Below are 22576 nucleotides of genomic sequence, written 5' to 3'. Positions count from 1 at the left end.
GCCTGCTTCTCCCTCTCCCACTCTCCCTGCTTGTGTCCTCTCTCGCTGGCTGTGTCTCTGTCAAATAAATAAATAAAATCTTAAAAAAAAAAAAGTGGTGGGGAGCTATCACTTAACAATAAAGAACAATTACCAAAAATTATAATAATTGTGACTTGCATGCACCCAAAAATATAGCCTTAAAATATATATAAAAGTAAATAATGATATATATACTAAAGCGAATTATTAAATCCCTCCATCATGGTGGGTATTTTTTTAAATTATTTTATTTTATTTATTTATTTATTTGAAAGAGAGCCAGCACCAGCAGGGGGAAGGGCAGAGGGGACAAGCCAATCTCCTTCTGAGCAGGAAGCCTGACCTGGGCTAGATGCCAGGACCCCAAGATCATGACCTGAGCATGGTAGGTATTTTTAACACTTCCCTCAGAAACTGATACAGAAAGCTTACTAATAATTAGGAAATATGAAATGTCTTGAACAACACAATTAATAAGCTTGCTCTAACGAACGTATGCAGAATCCTTCTGTCCTCAATAATTAGGAAAACAGATAATTACTAGAGATTGACATGATCCAGTCACAACAAATACCAAAGAATAATTCATTTCATACACAGCACATTTCATATCACAATACAATATCATCAGAAATTTAAACCAACAAGTAATTTAGAATACAGAAATTCTATCACTTTAAAAACTAAAAGGCATTTTAAGACAGATTGATCGATCAATCAATAGATAAAATATAAGGAAAGGGCAACTAGATAGATACAGAAGAGATGACAGGATCATACCATAAAAACAATTTCATGAAGTGCTTTTGTCATTTCATAATACTTCGGGCATCTCTTCCCATGTTAATAACTGTACATCCATACCATCATTTCAACAATGACGTAGTATTTTGCTGTCTGAATGAACCATAACTTATTTGTTGTTGAACCATTTATGAGTCAACATTTTGGTTTTGTGGCAGACTGCAGCTTGTCCCCTAAAACTCGCTCTCTCTTCTTCCTTCGTAACAAAGATTCCTAGTTTTAGCTGGCAGGTGCTGTCTGGAAGGCTTATTTCCCAGTTTGCTTTTGCTGTTAGGTGTGGTCATGTGACTCAACTGAAGTGTCATGTTCAACTTTCAGGAGGCCCTTAAAAAGAACTGTGTCTTTCTTTCCTTCATATCTTCCTAGTGTTATCTTCATACACTACTTCCTGTGCTATGGAGGAAACACTTGAGATCAATTAGCTATCTTGGACCACAAGGAATCCTCATGTTTACGAGACCATAGACACGGTAGATAGAATGAACCTGCATCACTGCTCATCATGGAATTGGGATATCATGGAGTTGCGACATGGATTGCTTATCTTAAGACTTTCATTTGCATAGAAAGAAAATAAATATCTACCTTATTTAAGTTTTATCATTTGGGATTTTCCTGAATAACACATTTTCCCAAATATTTTGCTATAATGATCAACCGCTATAAGCATCTCTTTGTGCCTGTATTTCCCTACTTCTTCTAATGGAATGTATAAGTCATGGGATATATCCTTTGTATCTGTAATTTTTTTTAAAGATTTTATTTATTTGAGAGAGAAGAGAGAGGAGCAGAGGAGAAGAGGAGAGAGAGAATCAAGCAGACTTCCTAGAGCAAGAGCCACGATGGGCTGATCTCACACCCTGAGATCATGACCTGAGCCAAAATCGAGAGTTGGAAGCTTAACTGACTGAGCCAACCAGGGCGCCCCTGAGGTATATCTTTAAAGGTCTTTTGCAGTAGCAAATTTACACATGCAGCCAAGGATCCTTTGCAGCAAGGCTGTCATTCAGAATTGATGGAGAAATAAAGACATTCCAGAATTGCCAGTCATTAACCAGAATTTTGTAACCACGAAACCGGGCCCACAGGAGATATTAAGGGGGTTCTATAAAGGTAAAAGGCCCCAAGAGTGATACAGAACAGAAAGTCACAACCGATACAAACAAAGACTTTACTGGCAACATGGCATCATTAAAATTCTATTCTCAGTTCTTAGTGTCATATGTAAATGGTTTAAACGCCTCCCATAATACCACAGGGTTGCAGATTGATAAAAAGAAATGACCCATCCATTTGCTGTCTACAAGAGACCTCATTCAACCCAAAGATGCATTCAGACTGAGAGTAAGGGGATGGAGTACCATCTTTCACGCAAATGGACCTCAAGAAAGCTGGGGTAGCAATTCTCATATCAGATAAATTGGATTTTAAACTACAGGCTATAGTTAGAGACGCAGAAGGGCACTATATTATTCTAAAGGGAAGTATTCAACAAGTGGATATGACAATTATAAATATATATGCCCCAACAGGAGCAGCAAGATACACAAGCCAACTCTAACCAGAATAAAGAGACATATAAATAAAAGTATTAATAGTAGGGGACCTCAACACTCCACTCTCAGAAATAGACAGAACACCCTGGCAAAAAAAAAAAAAAAAAAAAAGCATTTGACAAAAATACAGCATCCTTTCTGATTAAAACCCTTCAGAGTGTAGGAATAGGAGTACATTTCTCAATCTCATAAAAGCCATCTATGAAAAGCCTACTGCAAATATCAAATTCTCAATGGGAAAAGCTGGAGCTTCCTATAAAGATCGGAAACTGACTAAGGATGCCGCACTCTGCCACTATATGTCATCGATAGTACTGAAGTCCCTTGCAACAGCAATCAGCAACAAAAAGGGATCAAAGGTATCCAAATCGGGCAGAGAAGAAGTCAAAAATGTCTCTTCGCAGATGACATGAACTCTATGGAAAAACTCCAAAAGAATCCACGCCCAAACTATTAGAAGTTATAGAGCAATTCAGTAATGTAAGGGATACAAAATCAATACTCAGAAATCAGTTGCATTTCTATACACTAATAATCTTAGACCGAAGAAAGAGAAATTAGGGAATCCATCCCATTTACAATAGCACCAAAAACCATACGTTACCTTGGAATTAATCTCTAACCAGAGACGTAAAGGACCTATATTCTAGAAACTATAAATCACTCTTGAAAGACACTGAGGAAGACATAAAAGATGGAAACATATTCCATGCTCATGGATCGGGAAGAATTAACATAGTTAAAATGTCCATGCTACCCAGAGCAATCTACACTTTCAATGCTATCCCGATCAAAATACCAAGGATATTTTTCAAAGAACTGGAACAAATAGTCCTTAAATTTGTATGGAAACAGAAAAGGCCCCGACTCGGCGGAACTACGGTTGAAAAGGAAAAACAAAAGCTGAGGCATCACAATGCCGGATTTCGAAAGCTGTACTACAAAGCTGTAGATCACAAAGGACAGCATGGTACTGGTACAAAACAGACACATAGACCAATGGAACAGAATAGAGAACCCAGAAATGGACCCTCGGCTCTTTGGGCAACTAATATTTGATAAAGCAGGAAAACATCCGGTGAAAAGGACAGTCTCTTCTAATAAATGGTGCTGGGAAAATTGGACAGCTACATGCAAAAGAATGAAACTTGACCACTATCTCACACCATACACAAAAATAAACTCCAAATGGATGAAAGACCTCGTGAGAAGGAATCATCAAAATTCTAGAGGAGAACATAGGCAGCAACCTCTATGACATCGTGGCCAAAGCAACCTTTTTCATGACACATCCCCAAAGGCGAGAAACAAAAGATAAAAATGAATATGGGGAATCATCAAGATAAAAATCTTCTGCACAGCCAAGGAAACAGTCAAAAACTAAGAGGCAGCCCACGAGAATGGAGAATATATTTGCAAATGACACTACAGATAAAGGACTGGTATCCAAGATCTACAAAGAACTTCTCAAACTCAATACACGAGAACAAATAAACAAACCAAAAAATGGGCAGAAGATTTGGAACAGACATCTTTTCCATAATGAAAGACATACAAATGGCTAACAGACACATGACAAATGTTCAAAATCATTAGCCATCAGGGAAAATTCAAATCAAACCACACTGAGATACCACCTACGCCAGTTAGAATGGCAAAAATTGACAAGGCAAGAAACAACAAATTGCTGGAGAGGATGGATGATCCCCTCCTCACATTGTTGTGGGAATGCAAGTGGCATAGCCACTCTGGAAAACGGTGTGGAGGTCCCTTAAAAAAGTTAAAAATTGAGCTACCCTATGATCCAGCTATTGCACTACTGGGTATTTACCCCAAAGATACAGACAGAAGAGAAGGGCCATATGTGCACCCCAATGTTCATAGGCAGCATTGTCCACAATAGCTAAATTGTGAAGGAGCCAGAGATGCCCTTCAACAGATGACTGGATTAAGAAGTTGTGGTCCAGGGGCGCCTGGTGCACAGCGGATGTAAGCCTCTGCCTATCGCCAGGCGGATCCCGGCGTTAATGGATTCGAAAGCCCCACATCAGGCTCTTCTCAGCTACGAGCCTGCTTCTTCCTCTCCCACTCCCTGCTTGTGTCCCTCTCTGGCTGGCTGTCTCTATCTCTGTCGAATAAATAAATAAAATCTTTAAAAAAAAAAAAAAGAAGTTGTGGTCCATTTATACAATGGAATAAATCCCCAGCTATCAGAAAGAACGAATTCTCAACATTTAGCGCAACATGGACCGGGCATTGGAGGAGATAATGCTATGAAATAAGTCAAGCAGAGAAAGACAACTATCATATGATTTCTCTATCTATGGAATGTCAAGAACTAGGAAGATCGGTAGGAATGAAAGGGATAAAGAAAGGGGGTAATCAGAAGGGCGAATGAAACAGAGAGACTATGGACTATAGAAACAAACTGAGGGCCTCAGAGGGGAGGGGGGTGGGGGAATGGGATAGACCGGTGATGGGTAGTAAGGAGGGCACGTATTGCATGGTGCACTGGGTGTTATACGCAACTAATGAATCATCGAGCTTTACATTGGAAACCGGGGATGTACTGTATGGTGACTAACATAATATAATAAAAAATCATTAATTAAAAAAAATAAATAAAAAAAAATAAACTGGCTCCTGTCTTTTTGACATGTGGCCATTTTATTATTATTATTATTATTATTATTATTATTATTATTAAAAAAAGAAAAAAAAGAAATGGGCACAGTGAGGCTAAGAAAAGAATGACTAAATGGCACAAGTTCAATGAGCACATAGAAACTGCAGGCTGAGGCAGACAGTCGAGCACTCAGGAACCCCCAGTCATCCAAAAACCGGAGGTAAAAGTGGAGTCAAAGGAAGATAACACAGGGGCGCCTGGGTGGCTCAGTCGTTAAGCTGAGGGCGTGATCCCGGCGTTCTGGGATCGAGCCCCACATCAGGCTCCTCCGCTGGGAGCCTGCTTCTCCCTCTCCCACTCTCCCTGCTTGTGTTCCCTCTCTCGCTGGCTGTGTCTCTGTCAAATAAATAAATAAAATCTTAAAAAAAAAAGGAAGATAACACAGAGCAAACAGAAGAGAAACCCAAGTACCTGAAACTCAACCTTGCAACTGAAAATAAGGCTTGCCTCAGCCTTTCTCCTTGAGTGGACATCAATGACTTGCTTCCCTGTGAACAGCCAGGCTGCCAACTGTGATTGGGGACAAAGACCTAGAAGATCTGCTGCAGAGAAACTTGCTACCCAAGACAGGAAGAAAAGCAGCAACTTAATTCAACAGTAGGGAGGTGTACAAGAGGGGAAAATGTGCCCAATTACATTCACATTTTTAAAGAAGAGATGGCTTTCATAACATCAATAACATCAAGAATAACATACAAGGTGAAATTAGAAACTTCGCCTAAAGTATTCAGTTAAAATTGGGGGATGGGGGAGCGCGGTGAGAGAAATTATAGAAGATACAGTTAACTCTAAAACTTAAAAAATAAAACAGTTGTCAATTCCATTCTACTAGTCCATCTTTCGAAAAATAAGTTTTACTAAAATCACTAAGCAAGCTCAGTGTAAAGGAAACATTTATGGTTAGAAAATTTATAAAACCACAGTTGGACTATTTGATAGCAACACTGGATACACATATATTTCTCAGAGAAAATGTAGCCCCAAATTAACAAAAATGAGTCAGAAAATTGGCAAACATGCCTCACTTAACTGATGTAATGCTATTGTTCTCATTTAAAATATATAGAATGTAATTTTATATCATATTTATGCTGCATTTTCAAGTACCAACATGACATTTAAATAAAATCAATCCACAACTAAAAGAGAACAAAATTCAAATTATCAAGAAACTTTTTATTAACATTAAGAATTAGCACATGTGGCGATTGCTGCAAAGCGTTATGAATGTAATTACTACCACTGAATTGTATACTTAAAAATGGTTAAAATGGCAAATTTTATGTTATATGTATTTTATCACAATAAAAAACACATGAATGGGGGAAAGAAAAATTAATGTATTTTGCAATTTATGTGCCCTTTTTATACAGTCAGTTCAATATTTTTTGGTACTTAGGTAATTCACATTGTATAAGGCTAAAATATACCAGTTAAAAGTCTTTACCTGAATTTCCATTTCAAAGATTAATCATACAACAGACATTCCAAAGTAAAAAGTTCAAACAGCTGACATATTCATAGTATTTGAGGCAAAACAGCAAAAAGCATTTCAACATTAAACAGTCTCACAACTCTATTACCATCACTCCTTGAACTTCTTCAACTATCATGCAATAAGAACATCTGTGAGATCTAGGTTGTAACTTGTCAAAATTAAATTAAAAAAAACACTTGATCTATTAAACAGAAATAATTTAGGAGTTCAAAAGTCACTCTACATTTTTAAATGACCATAATGCAACTAACCTTTTTTTTCCTCAGTAATTTTTCTCTGAATTTATTAGTGATAAATCCCCTTGGGCCAGCAAATCGTAAACGCTGATATTTAGCCTGAATGTATAAGCTCTTCTGTACTAGGCCTGATTTATAATGGGGCTGGAATCTGCCACCTCTAAAGTTGGTCTGTAAAGAAAAAAACAATTAAATGTAAAAACTACAGCTTCCAAATCTATTAGTATAAGAAATGGAAAAATGTCTGGTACTTGGAGCCACCCTTGATTCTAGGCACTACATATACTGAAAGGGAAGAGGTAATGATGGTTATAAAGTATGTTTTCTTCAAACTAGGCTCATAGTTTATTTTATATAATGATTTTCTAAATTTACATAAAAGCAATTGTTTAAAAGATTTTATTTATTTATTTGAGAGAGAGAGAGCATGAGCAGAGGGGGGGCAGAGGGAGAAGGAGAGAGGCAGCATACTCCTCGCTGAGCACAGAGTTCCACGACAGGGGGCTCGAGCCCAGGACCCTGAGATCATGACCTGCGCCGAAGTCAGATGCTCAAACAACTGAGCCACCCAGGCGCCCCTACATAAAAGCAATTTTAAAAACTAAGTTAAAAAAACTTGAAATTCTTTAAATTTATCATGTAAAAACAAATGCAACTTTTAAAAGTTTATCTAATGAGCTACAATTATCCTTCTTACTCATAACGAAATATATCAAATACCAAATTGGGGGAGGACATAAAGTATTAACATTTATTTAAGAATAAAAAACTCTCTCAACTGCACTTCTGTCAGTATCTTCAAGCCAATCTTTCTTTACCATAAAAATACCATCATAGCAAATATTTTCAAGGTAAGAATTTACACTGAAAAAGACCATTTCTTGCCCACACACCACCTAGTATTACAACAGACATAAGAGAACAATGAATATTTGTTTGATTCCCATGTGGGAAATGTACAAATGGTATATTATAATGGAGTAATTATAAAAAACCAAGCATATTCCTCTTTCCAGAATTACTTAACAAATGGGTATGTCATACATAATGAAGCACACGACTTTATTTAAAAAAGCATTTATGCTAGGCCTATTTTCCAATTATTTTCTTAAGGCTACAAAAAATTTAGGTAAGACAGAATTAGAATGAGACACTATAGTTTCATTAAAACTACGCAAACGACGTATCAGAGCTAATCTTGAAATTCACACTGTTCATTTTTACATATATAATAAAGTGACTGCTATCTTGCTTTGAATTAGTCCATTAAAAAGCAAATTTTAATGAAATAGAAATAGAAAATCTAGAAAGGATTATTTCTTCTCCTTATTTTACTATAAGGAATTGTGAATTTCTAAACAATCATATAACATTACACAGCTTTAAAGATTGGTCAAAAGGAGAGATTATTGCATATATTTTTAAAAACATTTAAAAATAATTAATATTAAAGAACTTTCCCTTAAGAAGAAAGGGTAACAGGAAATAGGCCTTGTAAAGACCTTAGAAAAATACTACAAACAACTAAAACTGACCAACGACAAGAACAACATGTAGGAAGCACTCATATCAGAAAGCCCAGCTACATTGTCTCTAAGTTACACAGACATCACATTTTCAGTTGATTTTGTGGCTCATTACTCAAGAGATTAAAAGACAGTATAAAACAAGCTTATATTCTATGGCCATTGCTATTTTTGAAAACCTAATGTCACACCTGTTTTTAGGTACATGAAACACTGGCTAGAAGTGTTATCTGCACAACACCTTCAAATTGTGTTATTACAAATGAAAAAAACCTTTCAACATCTGGAAATTATGCCTCTCAACAAGGCAGGTATTAATAGAAGACCACTCAACTACCTCTTAGTCTATGGTTTGGGGACAGTTTATACTACCTTTATCTCATATTAATTTCCTCCTAATGAGCTAACTACTCTATCCAGCCTGCCTGCTACTTTCACAAAAAAGCCTAGATTATTTTCCTTTCTTTTGGCAGGGTGGGGAAAGAGATACTGTAGAGTTAAAAATATTAATAAAGTGGGGCACCTGGCTGGCTCAGTCAGTTAAGTGTCTGCCTTCAGCTCAGGTTGTGATCCCAGGGTCCTGGATCGAGCCCTGCATTGGGCTCCCTGCTCAATGGGGAGTCTGCTTCTTCCTCTTCCTCTGCCCCTACCCCGCCCCCCAGCTCATGCTCTCTCTCTTGCCCAAATAAATAAAATCTTCAAAAAAATATATTAATAAAGTACCTATCATAAGCAGGAAATTCAGGCAAAATGGATTTTAAAAGTATTCAACTTTTTTTTTAAAGATTATTTATTTGAGAGAGAGAGAGCACAAGTGGGGTGTAGGGTCAGAGGAAGAGGGAGAAGCAAACTCCCTGCTGAGCACAGAGCTCAATACAGGACTCAATCCCAGGACCCCAAGATCATGACCTGAGCCGAAGTCAGACGCTTAACTCACTGAGCCACCCAGGCACCCCAAAAAGTATGTCAACTTCTGAGAAAAAGGAGAGAGAAATATAGTACTTTATGCTATAATTCTTATTCCATATGTCTGTGGAATGAGGTGTTCTGAACAATTAATCATGTATATCAGACATAGCTGTACAATTAGAATGCAATGAAACAGGCTTTAACAAAGCTTACTGGACCAGAATCTTTCTCAGATGATGCAGAAGGCCTCTGAGGGTTGTACGGCTATGGACAGGATTTTTCAGTCTGTGAACCCTGGAAGCTACAAAGCTATGCATTTACATCTTAGAGGTAAAGGGGCAGGTCTGAAGAGGAGGTCTAGGACCTTATCTGCCTCCTCATCAAGAGCCACCCCATCTGCTTCTGTTTTATATATTTGTGTTTTCCATGTAATCTTTGAAAAAGGGTTCCAATGGTTAAAAAAATATCTGAAATTCAAGTCCTAAGGAAAAGGGTTATCATTAAACTGATTACAGTTAACTATCAATTTACGTTCAGAAATATTATTTTATAGCTACTATTTGAAATATCACAAAAGCAGCTTTTAATTTACTAACACTTAGAACATTATGTTCAAAGCATAAACCCAAAGCTAGAATTAGATGGAAAATAACATTCAATACCTTAATAGGTCTTCTAAAGCCTGTTGTGTTTTGACGTCTTCCCTCAACTCCAAAGGGTTTCTGAGTAATGGTGTCTTTTCTCTGTATAGTATAATTCTTCATGAAAAAAGTATTAGTATGGATTAATATATTTAAAGTTTATTTTTAAAAGTTCATCTTGCCATTTAAAAAATACAAGTTTGGGGCAGAGGACATGAATGGACATTTTTCCAAAGAAGACATATAGATGGCCAAAAGACACATGAAAAGATGCTCAACATCATTAATTATCAGGGAAATGCAAATTAACACCACAATGAGATACCACCTCACACCTGTCAGAATGGCTAGAATCAAAAACACTAGAAATAAGTGTTGGCAAGGGTGTGGAGAAAAAGGAACCCTCAGGCACTATTAGTGGGAATGCAAACTGGTGCAGCCACTGTGGAAAACAGTATGGAGGGTCCTCAAAAAATTAAAAATAGAAATACCATACAATCTAGCAATTCCAATACTGGGTATTTACGCAAAGAAAATGAAAATACTAATTCAAAAAGATATATGCACCCCAGTTTATTACAGCATTATTTACAATAGCCAAGATATGGAAGCAACCTAAGTGTCTATCAATAGATGAATGGATAAAGAAATATGGTATATACACAATGGAATATTACTTGGCCATAAAAAAGAATGAGCTCTTGCCATTTGCGACAACATGAATGGACCTAGAGGGTATTACGCTAAATTAAATCAGTCAGAGAAAGACAAATACCATATGACTTCACTTCTATGTGGAATATGAAAAACAAAACAAATGAATAAACAAACAAAAAGCAGAAAAAGATACAAAGATCTGATAGTTGCTGAAGGAGAGGGGGTGAGGAGATGGGCAAGATGGGTGAAAGGGTGTGGGCGATATAGGCTTGTTATGAAATGAGTAAGTCGTGGAATGAATAAGTCACAGAGAGGAAAGTTTCAGCATAGGGAATATTGTAAATGGTACTGTAATAATGTTGTGCAGTGACAGACAGCAGCTGCACTTATGGTGAACACAGCATAACACAAAGACTTCTTAATTCACTGTGTTGGGCACCTGAAACTAATATAACACAGTGTGTCAACTACACTTCAATAAAAAAAATTTAAATTTTAAAAAAATAACACATTTTAAATGTATAGGATTAAGAACACAAAACATGTAGCATGTAGCTTAGCTGTAGGAACATATATACATCTTCCTTCAAGTAACGCATGCTAGCTTGTGAAGGGCTAGTTTAATTCATGAATGTGAGAAGTATACAAAAATATTCCTGTATAACACAATGTGTGACTTTTGGAAAATGGACTATACATCTAGTATTTATTCAGGCATCCAGGAAAGAACCAAACCGTTGCTAAAGAGTTCCCACTGCCTAAGAAGAAAACAAATTCTCAATACTGCAGGAGGCAGATTTTGCTGACTCGGATAACTGATTTGGAGGTGACGCTCCTGCCATGATTAGGAAAGTATCAAAAGTCAGAGTATTAAGACTGTAACTGCAAAGGACTGGAATCCTTTAATGGGAACAGAAAAGATGGGGCCCATTCTGAAGTTTCTTTTTTCCAAAATCAAGTCTTATAACCTTCTATTCATTCCATTTGCTATTCCATTTGCTGCACTTCTCACAAATCTTCCTCTTTCACACCTTTATTTCTCTTTTTTTTCTTGAAAAAAATCATATAAAACCCTTTACATAGCAGTCATGTATGTAATGAGTCACATGTAATGAGAGGAGACTTTGGAGGACTGTGGTAAGAAAGGGTGTATTTTGCAAGTGAAGGGATGTGAATCACTGAGGCTCAGCAGGAGGACTGTACCAGACAACTTCTGACCAGGCTCCCAGTGAGCCACACCCTCTAGTATCCAGGCCGCTATGTCATCCCCTGTCCCTTGAGTGTGAGCCAGACCTAGTGACTTGCTTCTTATAAGCAGAGTGTGATAGAAGTGATAGAACATCACTTCTGAGATTAGATTACAAACAGACTCTGGCTTCCAACTTTCTAGATGTCACTTGTTTGCTCTTATTTCAAAAGCCAGCTGCCATATTTTGAACTGTCTTATCAAAGGGGAGATCTTTAGAGAGAGATTAGTGGTTAGCTAGGGGTGGGAACAGGGAATAACTAAACAAGCACGAGGAGTATTACTGGGAGTCATGAAAAGGTTATAAAACTGGATTATGCTGATGGTTACATATCTTGGTAGATTTATAAAAAATCATTAAATTGTATACCTAAAATGGGTGAACATTTTATGGTAAGTAAATTATATCTTAATAAAGTTGTTCTCAAAAAATCTTAAGAAAAAAATCTTAAGAAAGCTAGTACTATAATAAATGAAATAAAATCCTACTAAATCAGAAATAACTATTTCCTCTGTCGCAAGTATAAGACAACAGAATATTAACATTGAACAATAGAATCATAACATGTACTTAATGAACAGTTAGAAAAATACTGGTGATCTCTATACATATAGATATATGTGAGGAGAATGGAGTGTACAAAAATGAAAAATTTGGAACTGCAATCTTACCATGTGAGGTTTCTGAATAAATTTTCTAAAATTTGATTTTATAAAACCTGTAGGTTTTTGGAATTCCTCAACTTGAGTATTCTTCAACCTCGAAAAACTAGAATGCTCATCATTCCTAATAAAATGAAAGAGACAAAATAAGAATATTTTATTAGTTTACCTTTACCCAATAAGTAAAAAAGAGAAATCAAATTGCTCCCTTCAGAGACAATTAAAGCAGTACAACAGTAAAAACAAACAATCAACAACAAACCTCAAAGATCTATCACTACTAAAATTATAAGTGAAATAATAGTTATCAGGGCTAAAACTTTCGTTTTTCAACAAATATTATTTAGCTAAGTTGAAAGTCAGCAACAGGAGGAAACAGGGATTGGACCACGGTTCTCAACCTGGGGTCCAAGGACAGGTTTCCTGGGAGTAGTATCCTCCTGAAACCATATGTGGAATGTGTTTTCCAAGGGAAAATCATCACTGCTCTTGAGACTTTGGCAGCACTGGGCCATCCCCCTTGCTGACAGACTTTTATTAATGAAAGCACCAGAGACAAAGAATATGACTGGCTCAGGTCCCCTCACTGGCAGAGCTGAGACCTCTGTTACTGCTGGGCCACAGGAGCAAAGGATAGCTCCCCTCTCCTGTCATCATAGTGTCCAGAGGCCACCAAGTCCTTTTCTCAGGCAGCCAGACCTGGGAGGGAAGGTCCTTCCTTGGGCTTCTCTTCTGATGGTGGGGCCTCACTTTCATAGCCCTCAGGCAGTCCTCTCCCTGTCACATCCCACATCTCCCCACAATATTCCTCAGACTTTCCTGCTCTGTAGTGAACAAACTGCTCACTGCCTCGGCCCTGCCTCAACCCTTTCCATGGGTCCCCCACTGACATCGGGATAAAATCCACACTCCTCATCATGATCTTCAAGGCCCTTGCTGCTCTGGCCCTTGCTGTCTCACCGGTCGCTTTGTTCCCATCCCCCCCACATGCACACTGGGCATTGGAAACATTTAGGCACGTGCAGTTCCCAACACACACAATTTCTCCTGCTTCCTCAAGTTTGCATGAGCAATCCCTTCTGTTGTAATTTCCTTTGACTTAGATCAACTTCAAGATTTAGCTCCAACTGCACTGTTCCAGGAAGACTTTTCCAGACCCCTATGAGGTAGACTAGATACTCCTGCTATGTGCACATGAAGCATTTGGGGGTCTTCACACTTATCACTCATGTTTGTAAATGCTGGTGCACCTGCCTGTCTTACCCAGCAAGCCGTGATCTCTTCACAGGAGGAACTGTGGGTGGTTCATTTCGTGGCCCCACAGTTTTGACCCCCAAACCTGACATGGAATAACTACTCAGGGTATTATGAAATGTTAAAAACTCTCATGTTCTGTCAAAATGCTCATGATATGATAGTAAGTCAAAAGAGTAGGGTGCAAAGCTGTATTTGGAGGATAATTTTTTAAAAAAAATTTTTTGTGGGTGTATCTGGCTGGCTCAATTGGTAGAGCAATTGACTCTTGATCTCGGGGTCATGAGTTTGAGCCCCACATTGGGTGTGGAGCCTACTTTAAAAAGAAGATTTTTTATTTTTATTTATTTTTAAAGATTTTATTTATTTATTTGAGAGAGAGTGAGAGAGAGCATGAGAGCAGGGTTAGGGGCAGAGGGAGAAGCAGACTCCCTGCTGAGCAGGGAGCCTGATGCAGGGCTGGATTCTGGGACTCCAGGATCATGACCTGAGCTGAAGGCAGCTGCTTAGCCGAGTCAGTCACCCAGGAGCCCCAAGATTTTTTATTTTTAAGCAATCTCTATACCTAATGTGGGGCTCGAACTCACAACCCAGAGACCAAGAGTCACATGTTCTACTGACTGAGCAAGCCAGGTGCCCCAAGGATAATTTTAATTATTTAAAATATACTACATATATGCCCAGAAAAAATAAATGACAGGAAATGTATTAACAGTGGTCATCTCTGACTCATGAAATTAAGAATGCCTTATAGTTTTATTTTTATACTTTATTATATACTTCCAAATGTTTGCCATTAGCATATACTACTGCTTTTATAAATAAAACAACGGACTTTTAAAAATCCTCTTTGCAAAGCATATATCTGATAACAGAGTAATGTCCAGAATATATAAAGAACTCTTCACATATCAATAATAAAAATATAATAATCCAATTTAAAACATGGGCAAAGGATTTAAATAGGTATTTCTCCAAAGAAGACACACAAAAGGCACATGAAAAGATGCTCAACGTCATTAGCCATTAGGGAAATGCAAATCGAAACCACAATGAGATAACATTTTATACCTACTAGGATGGCTACAATCAAACAGATGCCACCGATGTTCCTAACAGCATCATTTACAATAGCCAAAAGATGGAAACAAATGAAATGTCCCAAACCAGAAAAATGGACAAATAAATGTGGTATATACAATGGAATATTATTCAGCCTTATGAAGGAGTGAAATATTTTTAAAAATGAAATTCTGACACATGACACAACATGGATGAAAACATTATCCTAAGTGAAACAAGCCAGACACAAAAGGACAATTAATGCACGATTCCATGTATATATATGAGGTACCTAGAATAGGCACCTCATATAGAATAAATTAATAGAATTTAATAGAATAAATTCACAGAGATAGAAAGGATAGAGGTTACCAGGGACTGGGAGTAAAGGGGATAGGGAGTTACTCTTTACATGGTATAAAGTTTTTGTTTGAGAAAAAATTCTGGAAGTGGATAGTGTGGATGGTTGCACAACACTGTCAATGTACTTAATGCCAATGCACCATACATTTAAAAATGGTTAAAATAGTAAAATTTATTATATGTATATTTTGCCACAATAAAAAATTTAAGCCTTTTGATATTTGATTTGTGACCAGGCAAAAGAGTGTCCAAGTTAAAGAAACTACTTCCCAGCCTCACTGCAGCTAGGTATGGTCATGAGACTAAATTTTGACCAATGTTGCTAAAGCTGCATGTATAAACTCCACAAAGACTTTAAAGACAAGCCTAGAATATGGACATGATGGCCAGGGCACAAACACCCATCCTGGACCATGAGGCAGACACCACGTGCAGAGGATATCTGAGAAGCAAGATCTAAGGAGGCCGGTTTCCTGATGGGTCTACTCTACCTACTATGCTCTGACTTCCTGACTGTCATCTTTTTCTACATGAGAAGGACATGATTTTTCTTTTGCTCTTACAATTCTCTACCCAGCATCCAGGGTGAATCTTTTAAAATTTAAATGAGATTATATTTCTTCTTGGGTTAGAACCCAAAATGTTTTGTAATCTCACTCAGAATAAAATACAAAGTCATCATGTCCTCCAAGGTTCTTTGCAATCTGGCCTCACCTACTTACTCTCTTCCTTTCCCACTGTGTTATAATCTTATTGGTCTGCTTTCTAGTCCTTAAGCAGGAGTAAGCATGATCCTGCCTGAGGGTCTTCGCCTTTGCAGTTCCCTCTCTTAAAATACTAACCCCCCAAAAAACCTTATGACTAACTCCCTCACTTAATTCACATCCCTGCTTAATTAAAAAAAAAAATCCTGGGGCGCCTGGGTGGCGCAGTCGTTAAGCATCAGCCTTCGGCTCAGGGCGTGATCCCAGCGTTCTGGGATCGAGTCCTACATCAGGCTCCTCCGCTAGGAGCCTGCTTCTTCCTCTCCCACTCCCCCTGCTTGTGTTCCCTCTCTCGCTGGCTGTCTCTCTCTGTCAAATAAATAAATAAAATCTTTTTAAAAAAATTTTTTTAAAAATCCTAAGAGCATTCCATAACTACCTAAATAAAATCACACCACATGTATCACTCTGTCCTATTAAGTTTCCTCTTCTGCCTTACTTTCACCTATCACTCACCAACATATATTTATTTATTTTCTCCTACCATTAAACTGTAAGCTCAATGAGGACAAGGACTTTGTGTATACTTTTTCACTGTATGTTTTCTATACCCTGTGTAGCTAAAAGGAAAGGCTCTGCAGTCTGATGTCCTCTCAAAGTCTACTGATTTTATTTTGAAGCTGCTTTATCCCCCACACACCATGCCTATATATACAGCACAACACCTTGGTAATATTAAGTATGGAACTTAGTAACAGGGGATATGAGAGGGAGAAAGAGTGGGTCAGGAGAAGACATGGAGATATTAGGGTAAGAGATTATTCAAAAGTGGGAGAAAAAAGAGAGAATAGGGTCTTCAAGACTAGACAGAATGTCCAAGCATCAGGCTTGCTTGGGAAAGATTACCTTATGTATTAGGGAATAAATACTAATCAAGGCTTAAATGCATTACAATGTAAGTATCCTCTGTCCGGATCTACTCCTTTGCAAAGTCTTCATTCATTCAACAGCTCTGAATTGAGCTCAAGGCAGTGGGGATACAATGGTGGGCAAACATACACGCAGACCTTGCATATAACTGACGGGAAAAAAAGATCACACAGGTGGGAAATTGCTACATCCTGTGATTAATGATTTCATATTTCATTTCTTCTGAATTTCTACAGATATCTAAATACTGACTTGACTAAACAGGTTTATGCAAGAATAGTAACAAGATCAATTTCATAGACTGAATTTTTGAGACAAAAGTATAAAATCAACAGTTTCTTTCTTATTTTAAGAAGGAAGTCAAATTAGGATAAAGATAAAGGTTCTAAATGATTTTTTTCTAAATCCTTTTTTTTTTTTTTTGAAAAGATGAACAATACCAAGTGCTGGTGAGGATGTGAAGAAACTGGCACATTCATACACTGCTGATGGGAATGTAAAATGAGGCAGCCATTGTGGAAAAGTGTCTGGTAGTTCATCAAGAAGTTAAACACAGAATTATCAAAGGACCCAGCAATTCCAACCCTAAGCAGATACCCAAGAGAAATGAAAACATATGTCCACACAAAAACTTGCACGTGAATATTCACAGCACCATAATTCACCATAGCCCAAAAGTGGAAAGAACTCAAATATCCACCAACTGATGAGGGGATAAACAAAATATGGTTATCCATACAATGGAATATTATTCAGCCATAAAAGGAATATTCATGCTACAACATGAAGCAATTTTGAAAACAATATGCTACATGAAAGAAGTGAGTCACAAAAGACCTCATGTTATATGACTGCATTTATATAAAATGTCCAGAACAGGAAAATCCACAGAGACAGAGAGTGGGTTAGTGGTTGCTGGGGGCCTGGGGGAGGGAGAAATAGGGAATGACAACTAATGGTTACAGGGCTTCTTTGTGGAGTGGTGAAAATGTTCTGGAATTAGACAGTGGTGACAACTGCACAACTTTGTGAATATAGTAAAAATCAGTAAATTCACTTTGAAAGGACGAATTTTATGGTCAGTAATATCTCAATTAAAAAAATTCTCATGGCTCCACTATGCCACACCAGCTATCCAACACAAATAAATGAAGTCCAACACACCCAGCAGAAGACACTGCAGAAAGATATCTTTGCATGCTATGCACCATCTTCAAAGCAAACATTAATAATACTTCATGCTGACCAGCTACTCTGCACCTTACACCTGACACTTCAGTTAATCTTCACTATCACCGTGAGGTAAATAGAATTCTCATCTGTATTTGATGTATGAGGAAATAAAGATTAAATAACTTGCCTCAGATCAGTCACATAACTAGGTGTCTACAGAGCCAGGTGTGAGGTGCAACTCCAGGGCTCAAGCCCTTTCTCACCTCAAAGGGTGAATATACATTCTGAAGCATTACATGGTTTTTATAAAATGCTGATTATCTTAAATCTGGTTTAAAAATCCTCTTTCTTGGCATACTGAGTTTCTTACACTTGCTGAGTTAAGAAAAGCATGAGAGAGAGCTTATGTCACTGAAGAGCACAATCATGCTGTGTCATATTAGAAACTGGAGACTTTCACCCACCAAGGGATGAGATTTTAACTATTTTATTTTCAGTTGTTTTATATGCCTCAACACATAGTTTCGCTATCTTTTAATGAGTCCCAAACTTATTATCAGCATTAAGTCCAGTTTTAAATAAGCTCCACGTATTGTGACTAAGACCTAGTTAGCCACAGACCTGATTTAAAAGTCTAGTCAATTATCTTAGTAATTTGATATTAAGGGATATGGAAAGAGAATTAGCACTGGCCCTTCCTATTCACACAGTCCTGCTTTCTGAGAGATCCAAATAGTCTGAAGAACTTTGGGTGGAATAGAAATTTTGTCCTATTCAATTATACCTCATAATCATACAGGGTCCCAGAGTTGCCATGAATCCCACATAGTTTTTAGAACTAGAGATAAATTGGGGCCAATCTAGAATACTCAGAGCCCCAAAAAAGAAGTACAGAGTTGGGGAAGAAAAACAAGGGTCTACTGATAATCAATTTGCCATGCATGCCTTAAGTACTTTGCCTGTGCCAGCTCATTTAATATTTCTAACCTGTCCACATCATAAATTAGTTCTAGAGCAAAGAGCTTATAAAATGGCAGAGGTGGGATTCCGACTCCTGTCTCCTCCACATCTTCTACTACCCCTGCCTCTGCTTCATGGACAGACATCCATAAAGAGTTCCAAAAGAGAACTGTATTGACCTCAGGAAATTCTGTAATATTCAAAGAGTACCAGAATCTAAAGCGCAGAATACGTTAGAGTTTCAATGAGGTTGAGTCAAACAGTCCATAAACTTGAAGGTCCTGATTATTAGCACCTGCTAATAATCAAAAAGCAGTTACACTCTTTTCTAGAATTACAAAGACCTCAAATACTCACCTACCCCTGAGTTTTTGTTGTTTCAATCAAACAGCATATGATGATCACTGAATAACTTTGAAACATTTTAAAAGATTTCACTTAAACATATAAAATGGATTTGAAGGATTAAATCCCTACACTAAAATGAAAATCATCACACACAAAAATTGAAAAATACGCTAAAACCAAAAGCTCCCTGATAATAGGATGTTTTTCATCTACTGATTACCTCTCTGCAGCACTAGCTATGTGAAAAATGTGCTCATCTTCATTCTGTAACCGTTCTTTTCTCCTTCTTTCAATGTCATGTCGTAGATCATTTGGATCTATTATTTTGACCAGAGTCTGAGGAATTTTGACAGAAGACAAACCATTCACATTACTGTTAGTTGCACAAAGACCATATCTAATAAGAACCTTAAGTAAAAGTCCTAAATAAGTTACCTTGTATTCACCCTGCTAATGGTACTGTAAATCGATTAAAATATTTTGAGACACAACTGACAATGCACAGACAGAAAAGTTCATAACAGTGAACCAGGAATCCTACCTCTGGGACTCTAACCCAAAGAAAAGGCTATCTACCCAAATATATTCAAAGTGCTATATTTAAAATCATCAAAAAATGAAAGCAACTTAATGTAAAATAAATTTATAGGAGAAGGGAAGAATGAATTCATGGGAAATTTAAGTCAAAGTAATAACGCACAAACATTTAAATTATGGTTAATATAGGCTATGTGGAAGTCAACATGAAAAAAAATTACTGAGAAAAGTTAATTAAAATTTAAAAAGCTTCAATCATAAAAAGTCATGGGAAGCTCAGAAATTTTACATAAAAGCAACATTATTAAGTAAAAAGCAAAAAGCATCTGAAACTAATATACTATGATAGCAGCTATGTTAAAATGCCAGATGTAAGACTGCCAAATGATCAAATGATATTTGATGTTAAGTGGTTGAGTTAGAGGTGATTTTTCAAATTTTCTATGAGTTGATTACAGTATTTTGATGAATAGAAATTCTCCGAAAATAGCACCTATTCAATAAACCAACCTACCTCTGTAAGTTTAATAAAAATTATAACCATTCACAAGTGAAAAAATTATTTACATATTCTATCAGAAATGTATTAAAACCATTCCTCTACAGAAACACTTTATTCTCAGTGAATACACTAGCAGTTCTTTGAGAACCTGATATACTTCTAAAACGAAAGCCAATTTTCTTGCCCCCCCCCACCCTGACTAGTCCACAGAGTTTTTCTAATTAGCAAAGAAATGGGTGGGGGGATGTACGGGTTAAGGACGTACTGGCTGGGAATACAATGCATGGCAATACACAAATTCAGTATTATTTCCATTATTTTGCTAGTTCATATTCCACAGAATTTTTCATACATTCTACAGCAAACAGAAGGGCAGTATCAAATTAAACTAAGTTCCTCTGCATTCATCCATGTACGATTTTAAAAAATATATTCCACATGACTGCTTGGGAAAAAATGTAGGTATCAAACATACTTTCCACAAGCTTTACAGTGTGAAGTTTTGGAATGAATATTAAACGCTATAACTGTAGGTCAATTTTACAAAGCTGTTACCCTTAGGGACTGTCTCTCTTAGGGAATATTTTTGTCTTTTGTCAGTGTTCTCTCTGCAACCTGGCCAGTAACTAGAACCTTTGGAGAGCTTTGTAAATTTCAGATTCCTGGGTCTCAATCCTTCTTTCTCATCTACTTAAATCCCTTTTTTTTACTCTCTATTACCAGTTCGCTTTTCCATCAATATGCCAACAATATGATAATCTTTCAGCAAAAAATTGTATTCACTTACCTGTTCTGGTTCATATACCATAGTTTGTTTATTCTGAAGCTCAGCCAAAGACATATCTATTCTCCTAAAATAATAAAGGCATATTATAATTAAATAATTATGTTATACACTGATACCTTGATTCCATTACTAGAGAATGGAATTTGAAATAAAGTTGGTGTGTCTTGGAGGAAGCAAAAGAAACCCACTACCAGATGGGTTTTCATCTACACGGCAGTCTCCCAGGACATACATATCCTGTGAACAACATCACAGTGACGCCTTAGTGGTTCTCAAATCACTAGTCTGTGTAACCTTAAACTTTGCTCCGGTGATCTACTGCATTCTAACATTGATTCAGCTCAGCTCGCAAGACAGGGCACACCACCTGCTCGGACAGGTGCCAGCAGAAGAAGACATAGGTTTCATCCGGCTGCCCTCAGAACAGCCATTTCTGACCACATGAAGCAACCCATGATTTCAATGGCTCGACAATTGTCTTTCATTCTTCCAGTGATAACTTCAGTAGGCAATTACTATAGACACAGCAGAATCAAAGTTAGGTAGGTAAAGATTGTCAAAGTCCTACACATTTAAACAATGCTACTCAATGGCTTTAATACAACCTATTCCATCAAAGTGCACTGGCCCAGTACCTGCTTGGGTTAGTCCTGGCTTTTAGGTAGGAAATGCAGTCCTCCTAGAGTCTACAGCAAGCCCAGAAGGCAGCACCTTCCCAAATCTGTTCTGAGGCTTATTCCCATGAGTTAAATGGGCATACAATAATCAATCATTACCTGTGAATTTCTGGATCTGAATTCAATTTAATTTCATTTACATCTGCAGCTTGTGTATCTCGCATTTTTGAAAAACGCTCATGTAGAGTAATGTCAGGTGATGGAAAATAATTTGCTGAAAAAGGAAACAAAGAGTTTTATCTCAGTGTAAAACTGATTCCACTTAAAAGATTACATATAAGCACAGGAAGAAGGAACTGTTAAAAAAGTCCAATCTGTTTTCTCTTGAAAATATGTGGGACCTAAACTTATTCCACAGACTAATTTGCAGCGTTCACATGCTCCCCCAAGCCTAAGCAACAGTACAGAAATGCCTGACTTATGAACGCAAGGATTCTGTTTCTATTTGACATGCCTGCTTATTTGTTGGGGGAAAAGATAGTGGCTCTCTCAAAGTGAGGACCTTTCTTCTCCCAGGTAAGACCTTAGTATACTGGCAAGTAAAGATGGTACAGAGTTTTACAGTTCACCTAGAATAAAAAATAAAAACAACCCTGAAACATCAAAACAGTTCTGAACAAATGCTAAATGTTGTTTACATATCACAGAAGGAGTCCTACTGCCATTGTACCTTAATTAACATCATCTGAAGTTCGTGAAGAGGTTATGAAATCAGCTATGCTACAAGGCTTTTAACATGATAGAGAGAAAGATAATACACTTGACCCATCAGAATGCTACTCAAGCAGTCCTTTTCCCTAACTTACTGTTACTGTTTTGGGACAATCTCCTGGATT

General features: G+C 37.3%; 1 protein-coding gene across 6 annotated transcripts in view; it reads right to left on the bottom strand.

Annotated features, from left to right (window-relative positions):
• The window catches only part of BCLAF3 (BCLAF1 and THRAP3 family member 3), a 67575-nt gene that overhangs the window by 15566 nt on the left and 29433 nt on the right, over positions 1-22576 (bottom strand). For 4 of the 6 annotated variants that reach the window (XM_040633622.1, XM_040633631.1, XM_040633639.1 and 1 more), the window contains 6 exons: positions 21840-21954; positions 21064-21127; positions 19458-19573; positions 12453-12567; positions 9899-9994; positions 6818-6972 (listed from right to left, as the gene is read on the bottom strand). In XM_040633622.1, the coding sequence (XP_040489556.1) occupies positions 6818-6972; positions 9899-9994; positions 12453-12567; positions 19458-19573; positions 21064-21127; positions 21840-21954 (661 nt within the window). Of the gene's footprint in view, positions 1-6816; positions 6973-9898; positions 9995-12452; positions 12568-19457; positions 19574-21063; positions 21128-21839; positions 21955-22576 lie in introns of all 6 variants that reach the window. The other 2 variants (XM_040633646.1, XM_040633647.1) reach the window with 2 other exon arrangements.

The sequence above is a fragment of the Ursus maritimus genome (genome assembly GCF_017311325.1).
Source record: "Ursus maritimus isolate PB19 chromosome X unlocalized genomic scaffold, ASM1731132v1 scaffold_X1, whole genome shotgun sequence".
In the NCBI taxonomy this organism is placed as follows: Eukaryota; Metazoa; Chordata; class Mammalia; order Carnivora; family Ursidae; genus Ursus; species Ursus maritimus.
The sequence above is the reverse complement of the archived record's forward strand: the minus strand, read 5'-3'. Positions and strand labels throughout refer to the sequence as shown.